Below are 17,554 nucleotides of genomic sequence, written 5' to 3'. Positions count from 1 at the left end.
TTTGTTTTTTCTACAGGGTGATACGAATGAGTTATAACGTGTTAATTAGTGAGCTTCGGAGTTGCTGGTAGTGTAAATGTGCTATTTGCCTCATTTCTCTTCTTTATGCTAAGCTAACTGGCTGCTAACTGTAGCTTCATGGTACGGTATCAATCATGGTGAGTCATGTGAAGATGCTGAATATGTTGTCACAGTGTTTGGCTGAGGACCTTTTGTTTCAGTCATCCTCTCTCTCTCCCTCTCCTGGAAAACAGGAGAGGGAGAGAGAGGATGTGCCAAAAATACATCAAAAAAGAGAATTACCCAGAAACCTCATTGCAGTGACCACTACAGGGAGCGGCAGTGACCGAACAATGCCGATTCTAAAAAGACAGGAGGATGTTACGCAATTAGGATTTGGCCGAGGCTGTAATTGGCATCCATCGCTGATTTTCTCTCCCTGAGTCCGGGGTTGGACGGAGATTCGCTGATGAACGCAGGTTCCCCGAGGTACCAGATGGTAAGGTCCTGACTCAGCAGCGGCTCTTCTTCTGTGGTGATCACGCACCTTTTGTGTCAACACACCCCATAATCCTGCAGCTGAGCAGAGAAGGGGGCAGTTCTTCTCAAACACCTGAGGGCTTTTGTTCCCATTTGAACTCTCATTGAATCTGAAATGAGTGTTTGCTAATTAAACAACAAGTTGTTTGAAAATATGATTAACAAAGGGAGCAGTGTGGGTGTAGCGAGGAGCTAAATACACCAGTTATATTTCTGATTATTCAAGTTTCTTTTTTTGTTTTTTGATTGGAGATGTGGGATTAGATCCTAGATCATTTGATCCAAGAGGAGAAAAGAAAACAAAGTCGATCCATTTTTTCTTTGTGAGTCAACAAATTAAAGTGCTTGATATTAATATTAAACTGTAACTTACTTCAAGCATTACATTTCTAAGTACCTAATTAAAAGCTCACCTGTGATATTTATCTTTAGAAGTACATTAAACATATCTATGATTGAATTTTCTCTTATTTTAGCTTAAAGTCTTTCAGATCTATTGCCTTGTGTCTTTTCTTTATTCTCTCATATTTAGTTGATTGTCTTAACAAACCAGTGTCTAGGATTTTGTGTAATCTAGCAGTGAGGTTGCAGACTGCAACCAACTAAACACCCCTCGTCTCACCTCCCTTTCCAAGGGTGTAGAACAGGGATGCCCAAATGAAAGGCATACTTGCCAACCCTCCTGATTTTCCGAGGAGACTCTCCTAAATTCCTCTCCTGGTTCCCTTCCCGGATCACAGTGCTTTCTCATTTCTCCAAATTTCCGAAAATGTTTCGCACCTTCCCACCTTTGAGTTATCGCAACCTGTTTCTGGCACAGTGCAGCATGTAGTCTGGAGTGAGAGACCGAGGAGGACAAAGACTGAGGACTTAGACAGACAGTCTTAAAGAAAAGGGGCATGCATTTTATGAAATCTGCAGCGTTGATTTTTCTGTTGGTCACAGAGGTCGCACAGACGTCAATCAGCATTGAGAGGCTGTCAAGCGCAGTGGTGCGAAGGGACCAAAAATGAAAAAATGAATGAATTTAAAACCGTCTATGCCAGAGATTCACACCAGAGGGGAGAGTTATTCTGCAGAATTAAAAGTAAAATTAAAAGTATTTAACAAAAAATGCCTTTGCTGTATAGCCTACACCTCCCTGATTTACTTTTGAAATGTTCACATTTTATAATGTCCCAAGGTTGACGTGTATGTTGAAAGACACCATACAAATAAACTTGCCTAGCCTTTCTTTACTTAAGTCCATAATCCTATTTTTGCTGTTGGAGAGCTGGGCACTTATTTGTATTACTAGTTGTTTTTTCATCATCACTTACAGCAACATTGATATTAATGTTGATGTGTGACGTTCCAAATACCACCCTTCATTGAAGAAATGTTCAAAGATATGTCTGACGTAAGACTAACATAAATATCCTAAAGGCTAATAGTTAATAGACCAAAGATTTTCCTTTATTTCTAAGTGTCAGTGCTACAATTCATTCCCATCTGGTGTGGCTCCTAAATCTCTGCGTTTGGCTGACCTGTGCCTGCCTCCTGTCATCCAGTGCAGCATGTTGGACGGACTCCAGGAGCTAGTGCATATAATCCCCCAGCATGCAGCGAGCAAACCCGCGCGCGTCCAGAGCCAGGTTGTTGTTGCCATGAGGACGGCGAAGCAACAGGGGAACTGAGACGCAGTAACACGCTTCCTCCGGAGGTTGAATATCTGAGAATGGGAGGATGAAGCTCTCTTGTGATGATGATATGTCTGTCTGTTTCTCACAAATTGCAGGTTTTATCTGGATGTATTTTTGAGGTGGACCTTTGACTTCTCTTTGCTTGTATCAACAATTCATTCCAGCGACTATTTCACAGGAAAAAACACTTGCAAATGCACTCCTGAGTTTTTCTTTTTACTGCAAAATTGTGAAAATGGAGGCATCAAGATGACAAGCCCTCCAGACTGAAGAGACGGTGAGTAACAATACTTGATTTTCTCTTCCCCCTCCCTATAATATTACTACAATTCTGAGCCTTTTATTATACAACCCTGTGTATTTCAGCTCTTGAAGTTGTCATGCCACAGTAAATAACTGCGATTTCACCTCTTGTACACTATTTTCACTCTCTAGCATGTGCGCTCCCAGAGGAGTTCAGGAGGAGTCAGCCTCCATCATTCAGAGCTCCGGGGAGCTTCAGTCATCACAGCAGTCAGACGCCGCAGTGTTCCCATGACTGTGTCAAGATAAAATTACCTCTTTTAAATATGATCTCCAATGCAACGAGACATGATTTCACCCTGAATTACTCAAGCATGTTTGGGTGCTAATTTACTTTTTCTTTTGTTAAAAATGAGCGCACACAACTTGGTATTATGTGATTTACAAGAGACACAAAAGCTAAATACTCAATATCTACCAAAGTATTATGTCACCCTCTGTGGTAGCCACCTGTCTGGCCACTTTCTAGAATGATTAATTCCCATGAAACTACCCACTCAGCCTCTTTATTCTGCGCCAGTTTTACTGTGTAATTAGCCAATAATAAGCCAAGTAATTCTACTACTGTAACTATGTGATTAACGGCCATTTGACATGGACATAGCAGTAGCACTGGTGCTGCAACATACACCTGTCCATGGGAGGCTTTCTAAAAGTTTGAGCGAGAAAGAAGAAAAGAAAAGAAAAGAAAAGAAAAGAAAAGAAAAGAAGAATACAATACAAATACAGTATTACAAATGCAATACAGGTAAAAATACAGTAATACATAAGTGTGCTTTTGTATTAGGCTTACTTTCATATTTTACATTTGGAAACAGCTCTTTTTGCTAAAGACATTGCAAAATATTTGAGAAATCATATATCAGAATACAAGTAATTTGACTCTCAGAAACAGGATACAGAAACCTGAACAAATAAGGAGTGATGAAAAATAAAGACCTGTGAATGGTCAGATATGTACAAAAGCATGTGAGAAGAAAGTACAGCACATTAAAAAACACTTTGGCCAACACCATGAAAGTATACACTATAAAGTATATGAGTAATCTGTTCTGTATGTTGTACACAAGCGCACACAGAGAATAATCAGCCTCTCCTCGTCCCTCTCCTCACATGCTATATACTGTTGCATCCCTCAGCACAACAACATGTGAGGAGAGCTGGTAGAGCTGCGGGTGGCATCACACTTCATGGTGTCTTTTCAAGGTCTCTCGGCAATTTAAATAGTGCCTTTCAGCAAGTCACACATTTTTTTTGATGAGCTGATGCCTCAGTCATTTTTACAGGCTGACAGTCAGTCAGTCAGCTCATATTCTTGTTTCCGTCTGTGTAAATGTTCAGACGACATGATGATTGAAGTTTGATTTGCATGAATTATATTTGGAATTATAAGCTTTTATTGTTCTGTTTCTGTCACAGTGTTATAAATCATTTGGACCTGGACATACTGTACCCATACAGTATATATTTTTGCTTTTGCTGCCCCCTAGTGGTAGATTTAGCAATGGCTCAAATAAAGTGAAAGCTTCTGATGGCGTACCTCACATGTACATTTCTGTCAAATAATTAGCCTAATTGGCCTTCGGACAACTGTTTCGTGACTGTTTGGCTTTTAATGGGAGTGGAAATGTATTTTGCAGTTTTATTCACTGTGGTTGTTCTCGGTCTGAGCATCGAGACAGGGCCTTGTAATGTAGACTTTACAGTTTTGTCCTTGTTCTGACTTTTTCTGCAGTCAAATATTTCTGGGTGGTGTTTGAAAGACAGAGAATAAGTCAAATATTTTCTCATATTTTAGGGCAAGGACAGATTTTTCAAGAAACATGTAAATTTCGACTTTTGTAAGGTCAAACACATTCGTATTTGTTGGATAAATGCATCTTCCTCTCTTGAGATTGAGCTATTAAGTTCTCACTGTGTCAGAACATCACCAAATAAAACATAAATCCTTCTTATCCTGAAACAAATCCACCTTAGCTCAGAGTAATACTGAGCCAACAGATTTCTTTTCCAATAAGTCGTTGCTACAATTTTGCACATAATTATCCTGTTAAATAGATTCTACAAGTTTCACAAGCTGCGAAACATCTGCAAAAATGTCAAAAAATGCAACCTGCAATCTGCTTCCACAATAACTGCAGTGTCTGAATAAACAAAATATAATAAATGGCAAGGAATATGTGCTACTCTGACATTATAATTTACCCGAAGAGAGATGGTGTTTACAATAATTGAGGACCAACAGATAATTGAGGGGGAAGGTCCTCAATGTTGTGCAGGTTTACACTTTCTCCCCATTTCTGCTTTCAAACAGCATTAATACAACAGAAACAGAGTGAGCTGACAACCTGTTTTGTTTTTTTATATGTATTAATCCCAGGTGAAATAAAACCATCCACATGAGTCTACAGCAGCAGCCAGCCAGACCACGACTGTGCTTTCAGATAAAATAAGGCACAATTTAATTTGAGTCAATCTGCACTGTGTAAATACAATTTATGGTCAGTTTACATTTGACATTTAAAGGCTTAAGAGCTGATCTGTAAAGTTGTATATAGTAGAGGAGGAAAAAAAAGCTGATTGAACTTCTATTTCTGTTGGTCTTATAGAGGTCAGACATTTAATTAATAGTGGTTTAAAAGAGCAGTCTGGAGGTTTAGTGCTTACATCAGAGCCAGCCCACTGTTCCTTATTCCTGATTCATTACTAATGGCTTATCTTTAAAGTGTTTTAAATTTGCACTTGGAACTTTTAAGCAAATTGTAATCTAGATTTAAGTAGAAGTGGCCGGCAAGTATAAGATGTTTGGACTTTTATTGTGCCAACGACCTAATTTCTTGTGCGTATTGAAGTTAATTCTTGGGAAACCACCCACTCAAGTGCACTGCCATCAGGGAGTGCACTTGAGTGGGTGGTTTCCCAAGAATGAGTGGTTTGTGGACTTGCCTTTGACCCGTCAAGGACCTCTGAGGAGGTCCTGTGGTGTCGGGCACCAGGTCGTTAGCTGTGGATCCTGTAACTCCTGTGGGTCGCGAGATGAGGCCTCTGTTGATCGGACTTGTTTCGGCACATCCCACAGACGCTCGATTCTATTGGGATCAGGAGAACATGGAGAACAGGTTAACACCTCAAGCTCTTTGCCATGTGCCTCAGGCCATTCCTCAGGGATTTTTGTGGCATCCGCATAAATGCCAGGACCCGAGGTTTCCCATCTTGCATTGCAACGAAGATCGATGTTCTCACTTCACCTCTCAGTGGTTTTAATGTTGTAGCTGGTCAGTGTATAAAAACAAGTAGAATTAAGTGCATCCCAATAAATAAAAGGTATAAAATCAAGAGAACGCCAGAGAAGACAAATTAGCTTTTAAGAGAGGATGTGACTTGTCTGAGACTTTGCAGGAGCCTCTGCCAGGAATGATGACGCAGATGCTACCTTTGTATCTCAGAGTATTGCAGAGCTGTAAACAACATAAATATAAACTGAAATCTTCGACGCTCACAGTTTGACAATGGTGAGTCAGTATCACCATCTGACAACATTTGGCCACATCTTCCTTTGCTATCTGTTTTCTTTTTTTTTCTTTCTGGGCCCTCCATCAGCACTTGTCTGGTTAAGATAATCAACTTCCTGTTCCTTCGAGTTTTAACACTGTCAGTAAATATCACAACTCTTTCAGTCTTTTCACAGCTGTCTCTCTCTCTCTCTCTCTTACAGGCCACCAGATGTTTAAGGGCATTGCTGTCCACCAATGGCTGTGCTGGGGAGCTCTCTACCTGTTGGCAGCGGGGGTGGCATTAACATCTGAAGCACGCCGCCTGTGTCCTCAGCCCTGCCGCTGCAACACCGTGCTGCTGGGGGTGAACTGCTCTGACAGCCAGTTTAATGCGGTGCCCGGCGGTCTCCCACTAGACACTAAACTGCTAAACTTAACACATAATAAGATCAAGACTCTGGTGCATCAGCAGTTCCAGACTCTGCCACAACTTTTAGACTTGGATTTGAGCGATAATATTATGATGATAATTGAAGCGGAAGCCTTTCTTGGCTTGCAAAGTCTGATTACTCTGCGTCTCGCTCGTAACCATCTGAAGATCATTCCTGTTGGAGCGTTTGCTGGTTTGCCGAATCTGAAGTTACTGGACATGAGCAGCAATGAGATCCTTGTTTTTCTAGATTTTACCTTCCGTGACTTGGCTAGCCTGCAGATAATTAAAGCAGCAGGTAATGACTTAGTTTTCATCTCTCATCAAGCATTCGCTGGCCTCAACAGTCTGCAAGAGCTGCACTTTGACGGCTGTAACCTCACTGCTGTCCCGACGGAGGCGCTCACACAGCTCAGTGCGCTGAAGAGTCTTCATTTTCACCGACTGGGCCTCACCACACTGCCAAACTACTCTTTCCGTCATTTAGAGCGTCTCAAGGAGCTTGTCATTTCTAATTCCCCGTGGCTGGAGACCCTGTCAGGAAACAGTCTCTTTGGTCTCAATCTCACCTCCCTCACCGTTAGACACTCTAAACTCAGTGCTGTCCCGTACATCCCTTTGCATCATCTCGTATATCTAGTATACCTTGACCTTTCTTTTAATCCAATCACCTACATTCATGGGAACCTGCTCGGTGACCTGCTCCGGCTCCAAGAGCTTCATCTGGTGGGGGGATCATTGCTACGCATCGAAATCGGAGCATTCAGGGGTTTGATGCAATTTAAATTACTGAATGTGTCGAGAAACTTTCTCACCACACTTGAAGTAGGAGCTTTTCACTCAGTAGAAACCCTAAAAGCTCTGGGACTTGATAACAACCCGCTAGCATGCGACTGTCGTTTGCTGTGGGTGGTGCGAAGACAACTACATCTGGACTTTGGTGGAGCTCCACCGACTTGCACTACCTCAGTCCAGCTGCAGAGCTGGAATTTTCTAGACTTTACCGAAGCTGATGTCCCGGGCCTGCTCACATGTCGGCAGCCTCGTATTCTGAACCGAACGCCTCAAGCAGTCGGAGTCGATCAGGGACACACGGTGGTGTTTTATTGCAATGCGGAAGGTGACCCTGTGCCATCTGTCACCTGGCTAAACCCACAACTAAAACCATTATCACCCATGGGTAGAATACGGACTCTTTCTAATGGCTCGCTCGAGGTTCGCTATGCTCAACCTCAAGACAGTGGTACTTATCTCTGTGTTGCATCCAATGCGGCAGGAAATAACAGCCTGCCCGTCAGCCTGCGTGTCCGAGCCTTTCCATCGTCTTCTAAAAACCCCTTCCGCCTCGAAGGTTGGTTTGCTTTCCCGTCTGCTTCTCCGGGTGTGAATGGAACTCAGAAACTCTCATTTGATGTCAAGACCTTACTGATGGCGGCAACCATCGGGTTCCTGTCATTTTTCAGCTCTGTGAGCGTGTGCTTCATTTTCATGTTCCTCTGGAGTAAGAGCAAGGGGCAAATAAAGCACACAGCCACAATAGCATATGTGCCACGAAGCGCTGTGTCAAGTAGTAAAGGAGGCAACCAAATGGAGACGAGCAGGTTCACCATGAAACTGATATGACTCAGGAAGTAAAACTTGAATGACTTGGTACACGAACTGCAAAATGTAAAACTCTCTCGACAGATGTAATTGAATCTTAGAGCAACGGAGGCTGACTGTTGAATAATTCATGTAAATGTGAGCGTGTTAGCTATAGCCTATGTTGCGCAAACATGCAGAAGATGGGATACAAAGTAAATTATGCTGGTATAAGGCCTCGCTTACATGAGGAAGGTTTTAAGTTACATTTTACGAACATCTAACCAAGAGATAGACATTTGTGGTTTTATTTTAATGTCTCATTCCACAATAACAAAGGCTAAATATAGACCACCTTAAGTAGGCAATATTTAATGAGCATAATGCATGTAACATGTAAATTATTCATAATGCTTGCTTATATTGCCCTTGTTGATGTTTCTATATAGAAACATTAAAGAACTAAAACAGTGTATAGGCTTGTCTGGCTGATTAATCTTTTGGTTTATATTGATTTTGTTGATTTGGTGTCTTTAGAACAGATAGCAGAGTATATATAAATAAGTGAAATAATTATTGTGGACAGATGGTATCCTTGAGATTCTAGAGTATAATAATAGAAATACCAACCTTATATTAAGGTTCATGTACACAACACTTGCATCTATGTAACATAAGGTTCGACTTAATTTGAGGATATAGCCTATGTTTTGCTTGTAATCAAATATTAGCACTGTACTCTTGAAATGGAATATATGTTTTTTTAAATTCCCCAGTAAAGTTGCTTTCTGAAAGCAGGATAAAATAAAATGATCGTGCTTTGAAGAATATAACTTTGTATTTGTGTGTGTTTGCTTATTCAGTAATTCTTGGTCCAAAAATGTAGGCTTCATAAGACCGATGCAGTAGCCTAAGCATTGTGTTTGCTTTGTGAATATTTAAAAACTTTAATAAGTTAAAGTTTACCTCAGAAAGTCACATAACACTTACAATATATGGTAAAGCAACAGAAGTGCCACGTGGGTCGACAAATATGAACTAATACCAATCATTTTAGACAACTTTGAATGTAAACTTATTGCAGCACCTCTATTCACCCTCTGTCTGAACACTCCGTTTTTGCTCCGTCTCTTTAAGACCCCTCTGCCAAAAAGCCCAGCCTACTCTGATTGGTCAGCTCGCACGTGCCTGAGTAGGGACCACCTATCGTGTTTCTGGATCAGCTCTGCTGTTTTTCTGCAACCACAGACATGCTGGCTTCATGGCTGAGGGCAGTGACTGTATGGTTGTGACATCACAACTTTACAGAGGTCATGGCAGTTTGTTTAAAGGCTCAGTTTCTGAATACAGGCTCTGTGTATACTTATACGTAGCTTTATCATTTTAGTGATAACACCCAGATATGTTTCATAAAATAGAACTTGGAAATCCCACTTTCTACAATGTGGGACCTTTAACATTTAAAATAATAATAGCTGTCAACCACCACCACCACAAAGAGTTTAATCAAAAGCTTAGGATAGTCATATATATTTATATCTTTGTAACGTTGAAACAAGAAAATAAACAAGACTGAAAAAATAAAATTGTTCATCAGAAGTGACAATATTAATGTGAATGGAATAAGGATAAATAAAGCTATGTCTAGAGCAGTTTTATTTTGAAATAACTATTTGCCATAGCCCGGAAGTACATCAACTGCCCCGGATGTGTTGGTTATAACAAGAAAACAGCGGCTTGAGTTAGCAGTTAGCTTGTGTTACTATTAAGAACACTTTATAGCATATTAACGTAAATATAAAGCAGTTTCATAACTTAAATAAATATGGGTAGGGACAGATAATTGCATACGCGCAGAGACTTACGACGACGCAAAATAGGAGCCGCGACACAAACTGTAACGATTAAGTCAGCACGACAGTAGCTTGATCCCGAAACGTTAACGTTAGCTAGTATTGTCTAAAAACCGCAGCCATGGATCTGGTAGGCGGCCGCGAACCCAGAAAGACTGCGGGTAATCGCATGTCAAAATTACTGGATGCTGAAGAAGAGGACGAGTTTTACAAGACCACTTATGGAGGCTTCAACGAAGTGAGTAAAAACAGATAAGAGAGAGTGAGATACTATGTTAGCATTAGCTCCAAGCTAGCTTGAGTGGGTCTGTTGAATAGATGGTCGATATCTCTGATTTAATTTAACGATTTATTTTCATTATTGCCTAAATTGGACACACTGTAAAATTGAATGATATGAGGCTTTAGCTTCAACTTATTGTAATTTTGTACTTAATTATTATAATCATTCGTACAAATGACTGACACAACGTTAATCATTAGCAAATGTTCATCTCAAGCTACAAAAAAGTCCCACATGAGAAATATGCATTATATTACCTGCATAATACATACAGGATCCAATGGACCTTATTGATTGGCTGCTTACTCATCAGCATGATCAGCCCGATCCTGACAGACAGCCAAAAAGCCGAACTATGTAACAAATCACAGCACTGAAATTATTTGAACTGTATCAATATAATAAACTGATAGACACATACATTAATGGACCAACTACCTGCATGGTGCCAGTCAAAAGTTAAAAAAACATATAATTAAATTCACAGGTCATTATTTCCCATGCCTTAGATATATGTGTGTCTGTATATATATATTAGTCACATTAATACAACAACCTTGAAGCTGAATCAATGCCTCTTCACAACAGTAACAGCTCTAAGAATATATCTTCATCAAGGTGGTATTTATTTCTGCGTTGTTTCATTATTTCTGGTAACTGAGTGGATGTTCGTGTTCATCTCAAAGTCTCTGCAGTGTTGGAAGATATGCCAATTTGCCTGTGTTCATGCCATCAGTCCAGTAATTGCGGCATGCCAATGTGATTCATCCAAAACTGTGACCACGACTCTAAAATATCCTGGCCCAGTCCATCTTCAACGGCGAACAAATTTGTGAAGGTCGGATTTGAGTGCCAGCCTTTCCTGTTTCACGCTCGGAGAGAGAAGAAAGGCTAGAAAGGCTCCAAGCTCCTTATTGTGTGTCAGAACATTATGTGCTGTTCTTTGATATTGCAGCCACTTAATTTAAGTCTTGCATTTAAAGATGCTGATTTGTATCCTCAATTTGCAGTCCAGCTCATTTTCTTCAAACAGCTGCTGGGTTAAGGGTGTGCTTGTGTGGGGGGATTTGGCTGCGGCTGCTCAGGCAGTTCTGACGTTAGTCTCAGCTGAGGTTGACAAGAGATAGAAAAAAAAAAATCACAAACAAATCCTGTGACGCCTCAGTTATCTCTGCTGGTACTTTGATAAACAGTGTCACCATGCCTGTGCACATACTTTTATTTGAGGGCTAATGTCTGTCAAATATTTTTAACTTGTAACTGATGTTTGTCTGGGTCACCACTATTTGTGTTTGGATAAGTTGTAATGTTATTTATAACGTAAATAAAGACCGTTGCAGGTTTTTTCTTATCTAAGCACGTAGTATTGAAGAACAGATTATTTTTAGTCCTTAGAGCTCTGATCATTGTCACATGTTGCTTTGAAAACTCATGCAAAAATGCAGATTTCCAGCCAGGACTGCTAATGAAGACCCTTCAGAGTGTATGTTCTTTTACTTAATGTTTTGGTATTATTTTGTCTACCTCATGTAAATTCACTCTGCTTGCTGTATCACCCTGGGATATGCTGGCTGTCAACACAAACATGTACGGAGAGATCTGCCGCTCTGTATTGAACTTGAAATTTAACATAGAAATTGTTTATTAAATTGCTGGCTATATTATGACCTATTCGTTTTCTTTCAGGAATCAGGGGATGACGAGTATCATGGAGAGCATTCAGACACAGAGGATGAGGTGGACAGTGACTTTGACATTGATGAGGGTGACGAGCCTGACAGCGACCAGGAGGAGGATGCACCTCGGAGGAAAGGACGGGTTGTCACTAAAGCTTACAAGGTAGTGACAATCAGGAGCTGACAGACTTTGAATCAAGTTTCTGCATAAATAAGTAATTTAATTCATCAGTCTACATTTATACCTGAGATACATTTTGATTCGGAGCGCTGCATAAAAAGCATTCTTGTGATATATGAGGCATTTGGCAGCCAGCTTGCTTTTATCCCTACATTATCCTGTGAAGTATTTTCCGAAGCATTTATGGACAACGTATCAGCCCTGTTTACTTTCATAGAAAAGCTGCTTTTTATTCCTACTGCTCTCCAGCTCCACTGGAGCCATTGGTTTCCAAATGCCAACCTCTCAACAGTCGCTAAGGGAGCAAAAAGCATAATTGATCACTTTTATCTCTGGCTGTGCAATAACACTTTGTTACATTAATGTCACAAGCAGGCATTTCTAACTTTCAATAAGAAAAGTTTGTATTTATATTGCCGGTTCATCAGATGTGTTGTTAAATATTTGCTGTTAACAGGCTTTTTGTCTTTGATTAATCCAAGGAACCTATAAAGGTTGCAAAACCAAAACCCAAAAGACCGTCTGAGGAGCAGAAGAAGATTGAGAAAACCAAAGTGGAGCTCAAAAGGAGGATTCCACAAGAATTCCAGGATTTTGCAGAGAGTAAGATTTCTACAAACCTCCAACAAATGCCTTCACACTGTTTTCAGATACCTTCCCATACATTATACACAAACAGACATTGTCTGAAATTGCTTCGCACACTTTACATATAATCAATTTTTGAATAGGATTCTTAATTTTAAGGATTTTTTTGTGCTGTGTGCTTTTATCATCCTTCAGCCAGGAAGTCTGTGAGGCAGTCCACCAGTGAACATACCAGAAAGACCAACTTGCGCTTGCAAGAGCGCCAGGATGCCCCTCGGAGACGGAGAGGTGCTCATCGTGACCGGCCCCTTACCCAGGAAGAGCTGCTGGCTGAGGCCAAAATAACAGCTGAGATCAACATTCGATCTTTAGGTAAGAACATTTCAGTCAAGAGAGTTTTGTTTTGTAAATTCTCTTTATGAATGAATGTTTTATGTGATTGCTCTGACAGAAAATATTGACAAAAGAAATATTAAATATGAAAATAAGTATACAGTATACGACTGTAAGAAGCCAAAGGATCCTTAAAACTACTCTAAGTTGCTCTCTGACAGCTGAGGAAGTGCCAGCACATCCAAAGTCACAACTATAGGAGACACAAATGGTGTATTTATTGATGGCTACAGTATAAATAAGATATTTAGTTGAGTACATTTTGGAGCAGATGTCTTCAACCTTATTTATAATGTATGTCAATCAATGTAACCCATCTGTTGGACAAAGAGAGACACAAATCAAAGTTAATATTGTATAATGATTAATTGCCCCTTTTTAATTTTACTTTCTTTATGTAGAGAACTATGAGCGTCTGGAGGCAGACAAGAAGAAACAAGTCCACAAGAAACGGCGTTTTGAAGGACCAACCATCCGTTACCATTCGGTCCTGATGCCACTCGTCTCTCACTCTGTCCTGAAAGAAGAAAACGTGGATGTCGAAGGGTACATAATATCTACTGGCAGACTTAATTGACTTTCAAATTAATTTGGTTAACTGCATTGACCTTAAGTCTTTATATTTTTTATACCAACTTATTGTATTTTCATAATTAGTGGTTATACTGTATATTTTGGCAAGAAATTGACCAAAACAAAAGTTAAGAAAAAAATACCGATAGCATATTGTATGCTCAAGATTTGAGATTCAGGATGTTTATTTTCACAAGCAATAGAAGGTGCACATGCAATCATTCATCAATTGTGTGTTTGTGTAGTCATTTTTGTCATTTTCTCCTTCTCCAAAGGTTGGATCAGGACGTCCCTCAGACTGCACCACAAAATCCCACCACACCATCCCAGCAGCCCGCTGGAGGCCTGTGCTCCCGTACTTACATAACATTCAGTGATGATGAAGCTTTCGAGGCGGCCTTTCCAAACATTGACCAGCCAAGTCCTCCGTTGCCCGTCCAGGAGGTTTGTCCCGTCACCCACAAAGCCGCGCTGTACAGAGACCCCGTCACAGACATACCTTATGCTAACACGCGAGCTTTCCGCATCATCCGAGAAGCGTACCGTAAATACGTGGCTGCTCATGGATTTCCAAACACTTCGGGAGGGGTGACGGGACTCGACTCCTCAACAGTGAAGGGGGCCCGCCAGAAAATGGTCGTCAAGCAGAGTGCTGTGGGAACATAGCTTAGTTTTGAAAATAATTTGGGAAATTGGTTTGTTTTTCTTTTTTAACTGTACGAGTTCAGGTGAAAAAAGTACAACCACTCACCACATCTCCATCCATACAAACTGGGCCACTGGGATCAGTATGCTTCAGTTGTTGAAGGAATTAAAGGACAATTCAAGTATTTTTCAGTTCTTCTGTTTACTGGAAATTACAAATGGTAAGAGAACCTGGTAAAAAACAAATATAAACTTCAAACAAATCAGTTGATGCATTTCCTTGAGCTGCGAAAAAAGGCTTACTTGTGATGTCTGTATGTACAGAAATTGATTTCGTACAATATTACCATAACAAATCCAGGTTGAGTGGTTAAAAAAGTGCAGATTGGTTTAAAAGCAAAATAAGTCTCCATCTCCACACAGGCAGCTTTTAATTTCCGTAATTGCTTTTTCTTTTACTGTCAAGATATTTTTGTTTCTACAAATGTACATATTTTGCAACAAAAATAAATATTTCAAATGTGGAATAATTCATATTTACTGTTTCTATGAACTCTTGTTTACAGCACGTTATACAATCACTGGAACAGCAGCTACACTGAAAGTATTTCTGTGGAACAGCACCCTGAAAACATGGCCACCAGTCTGTCTTCTGAGGGTTTGTTCATTTAATCAAACAAAGGTTTTTTATACGAAGTCATGATTTGCAGTCTGTATCACCCCGCCCTGATCATATTCAAATTAATTATCCATAATGCCCTTGATAGCTTCAAATCCACTCTGAATCTAAACATACAGTACAGTGGGGTGATCAAAACTAGCTTTGAGCAAAGTATTTATTTACACTTAACACTTATTTACAAAGGTGCTATGGTAGAAACATGCAATAAATCAAATACGGCTTGAATCAAAGGATAAAACAGGATGAAATTATCAATGTTAAAGGGTAAAGATGTGGATGTTGGCAATGATCAATGATACAAAGGAAAATGTTATTTTTAGCCAAATTGGCAACTAGTACAGCACTTACTGACATCGTTAATCCAAAAATAAAAACAATTACAGGATAAAAAAACAATAAAAGACAAATAACAACCTCATGTTTCTAAAAACCTTTCTCTCACATTCAGTCCAACCTCATTACTGAAAGCACGTTAGATGATTTTGGGCCAGGAGTTTAATCGATGTCCTTTATCTGGCAAGTCGTTGACAGTTTTAATTTATCAAAGCATTCATCGCTATAATTCCTCCCTGCTATTGCTGATTGCCAAATCCGTACGGAACAATAAGCATTTCAACTTGAAAGACTTGAATGCTTTGCTATTGACAGGAAAACCTCAGTTTCTTTAATTTTTAATTCACAAATTCCTTCTTTCTTAATCTTAGTATGATAAATCACGTTTCCACTATCTGCTCACTGCCGGGTGAGACTAGACATCTGTCACATAAAGCACATTACAGTATCTGAATAAGCCAGACAGCTGATGTTACAAGCATTTTTGAGTGTGTTCGAGCTGGTCATGACGCTTTTATAATAGATGATGTTTTCTGTTAACAACAGAAAATGGTTTGGACTCTGGTCTCCAGTGTCACAGCAAACAATACTGCTGTGTTGATCCCTCCAGGACTGTAAATGAGGTTTTCTATATTTATTCTCTCAGGGCACAAAAACAGAACAACATAGTCACCCTGAACGCCACTGAGTGCTTGGCTAGTGTGGACACCTTTGACCCCTAACACATTGAACAAGAATCCCTCTCAGCACAGTGTCCTGTAGCTTTAGGCCATCTCGACCAGCCTCTGTTACATAAAAGCCCTACTGGGGTGTGATTGCCAAAAAAAAGTCACGGGTTAAAATCATACTTAGGAAATACAATACGTATCTTTCACATTATTTCTTTTATAAGCAAAAATTACATCAGCTGCTGAAAAGCAGTTTTGACTTTCACAGTCCAGCCGGCAACGTGATCGATGAGGACGTCACGGCTGACTGGACGGCGAAGCCGACCTTGAATTCCTTTGGAGTTTCTGGTGCAGATCCTGCTGAGAGTGCCTTCATGTCAGTTTTAGCCTTCAGCAGATGGTTCAGGGAGAAATTTTACCTTTTGCATGAAAGCTCCCAAATTTCTGTTTTGACGTGTCTGCCAAAAGGATCATGTTGTCACTGAAGCGGATTTTCTCCTGCTGTTCCTGTAATGTCCGGATGATGTTGAGCAGAGCATCTCTCTAAGCAGTCAGACACGACTTTGTCAGACTTGTTTCAGCGTCACGAATGGCTAGTTTGCTGCTTTTCTTTATAATTCTTCAGAAAATTGGACGTTTTTGTTTTTTTGACTGTTGGAAAAAAAAGAAAAAATGCAAGACAAACTGTGTTATAGTCAATTGTAAGGTTTCAGCATGTTTCCACCGTTTCCTGTTTTCATATAGACCAAACAGTTAATTGGAAAAGTAGTTCTTGTAGTGCTGCAACAATTAGTCAGTTGGTAGAGTAGATTGCCAGAAAAGTTGTTCTCATGCAAAACCATCAATTGTTACCCGCTTTTCTAAATTGTATGTCACTGTAACCTGAATATTTTTAGGTTTTAGTCCGGATGAATACTTGCTTTTAAACCACATGTTAGCATAGACAGCTGGCTGCGTCGTGAACGTAGCTGTTCACATATTTGCCTATATACAGTAGTACGTGTGTTACTGAAGGATACCACTAGATGGTGCAGGTTAGCTTGTTGTCCCTGCTGACTCCTGACCCTGCCACATTATTCACGACCAAGGTCAAAAAATGCCCTATCATGCAATATTAAAGAAAGTGAGAAACAATTCCTGGATCCGTACCAAAAGTTAATGGGATCTATTCTGGGCTGAGACCCATCCTCCATCCAAGTTTAGTGGAGATCTGTTCAGTAGTTTTTGTGTAATCCTGTTGACAAACCAACCAATGAACACACAGACAAAGATAAAAGCAATAACCTTCTTGGTGGAGGTAATCATTTGGCATCTAGTCTTCAAAGACTCTGGTTTTGGGTAGTACCCCTGCACGTGTGGAAAACGTAGTATAAAGCCTTTTGTGGCTTTAGGGGAAGCTGCATGTAATCTGATAAATTGCCTCAAGCAATGTCACTCATTGGGTAAGTTGCATTGTGGGGAATGTAGGCTCCAGCTATGTAAAGCAGTCGACTGATCTTGCATTGCACTATGACATTGTTGTTAAAAACAAATGATCAAAATCTACTACTTTTTTCACATATGAAGACCTGTAAACACACTTTAATGTGTGAAATGGGTGGATTTACCCATTAAGCCAACACTTATTTCATTGGGGACCTTTTCAAATG

General features: G+C 40.1%; 2 protein-coding genes across 2 annotated transcripts; both read left to right on the top strand.

The window, feature by feature from the left end:
- The first annotated feature begins 2,170 nt into the window (after window positions 1-2,170).
- LOC311273054 (leucine-rich repeat and immunoglobulin-like domain-containing nogo receptor-interacting protein 1) lies at window positions 2,171-8,855 on the top strand. The gene is made up of 2 exons (XM_084379922.1): window positions 2,171-2,499; window positions 6,241-8,855. The coding sequence occupies exon 2, from the start codon at window positions 6,249-6,251 to the stop codon at window positions 8,070-8,072; it is 1,824 nt and encodes a 607-aa protein (XP_084236048.1). The 5' UTR covers window positions 2,171-2,499; window positions 6,241-6,248; the 3' UTR covers window positions 8,073-8,855.
- An 881-nt stretch (window positions 8,856-9,736) lies between these two features.
- Window positions 9,737-14,758, top strand: vps72a (vacuolar protein sorting 72 homolog a). The gene is made up of 6 exons (XM_084378920.1): window positions 9,737-10,121; window positions 11,853-12,005; window positions 12,506-12,626; window positions 12,807-12,983; window positions 13,406-13,550; window positions 13,853-14,758. Exons 1-6 carry the CDS (start codon window positions 10,005-10,007, stop codon window positions 14,241-14,243), a joined length of 1,104 nt encoding a protein of 367 aa, XP_084235046.1. The 5' UTR covers window positions 9,737-10,004; the 3' UTR covers window positions 14,244-14,758.
- The last annotated feature ends 2,796 nt before the right edge of the window (window positions 14,759-17,554 follow it).

The sequence above is a fragment of the Pagrus pagrus genome (assembly GCF_965226575.1).
Source record: "Pagrus pagrus genome assembly, chromosome: 17".
In the NCBI taxonomy this organism is placed as follows: Eukaryota; Metazoa; Chordata; class Actinopteri; order Spariformes; family Sparidae; genus Pagrus; species Pagrus pagrus.
This window is presented reverse-complemented; position numbering and strand designations above follow the sequence as displayed.

Bases quoted from the DNA above. Each gene is read 5' to 3' on its own strand.
- LOC311273054 (XM_084379922.1), top strand. From the start codon at position 6,249: ATGTTTAAGGGCATTGCTGTCCACCAATGGCTGTGCTGGGGAGCTCTC.
- vps72a (XM_084378920.1), top strand. From the start codon at position 10,005: ATGGATCTGGTAGGCGGCCGCGAACCCAGAAAGACTGCGGGTAATCGC. The intron at 10,122-11,852 runs GTGAGTAAAAAC...GTTTTCTTTCAG, and splicing joins CTTATGGAGGCTTCAACGAA to GAATCAGGGGATGACGAGTA. The intron at 12,627-12,806 runs GTAAGATTTCTA...ATCATCCTTCAG, and splicing joins ATTCCAGGATTTTGCAGAGA to CCAGGAAGTCTGTGAGGCAG.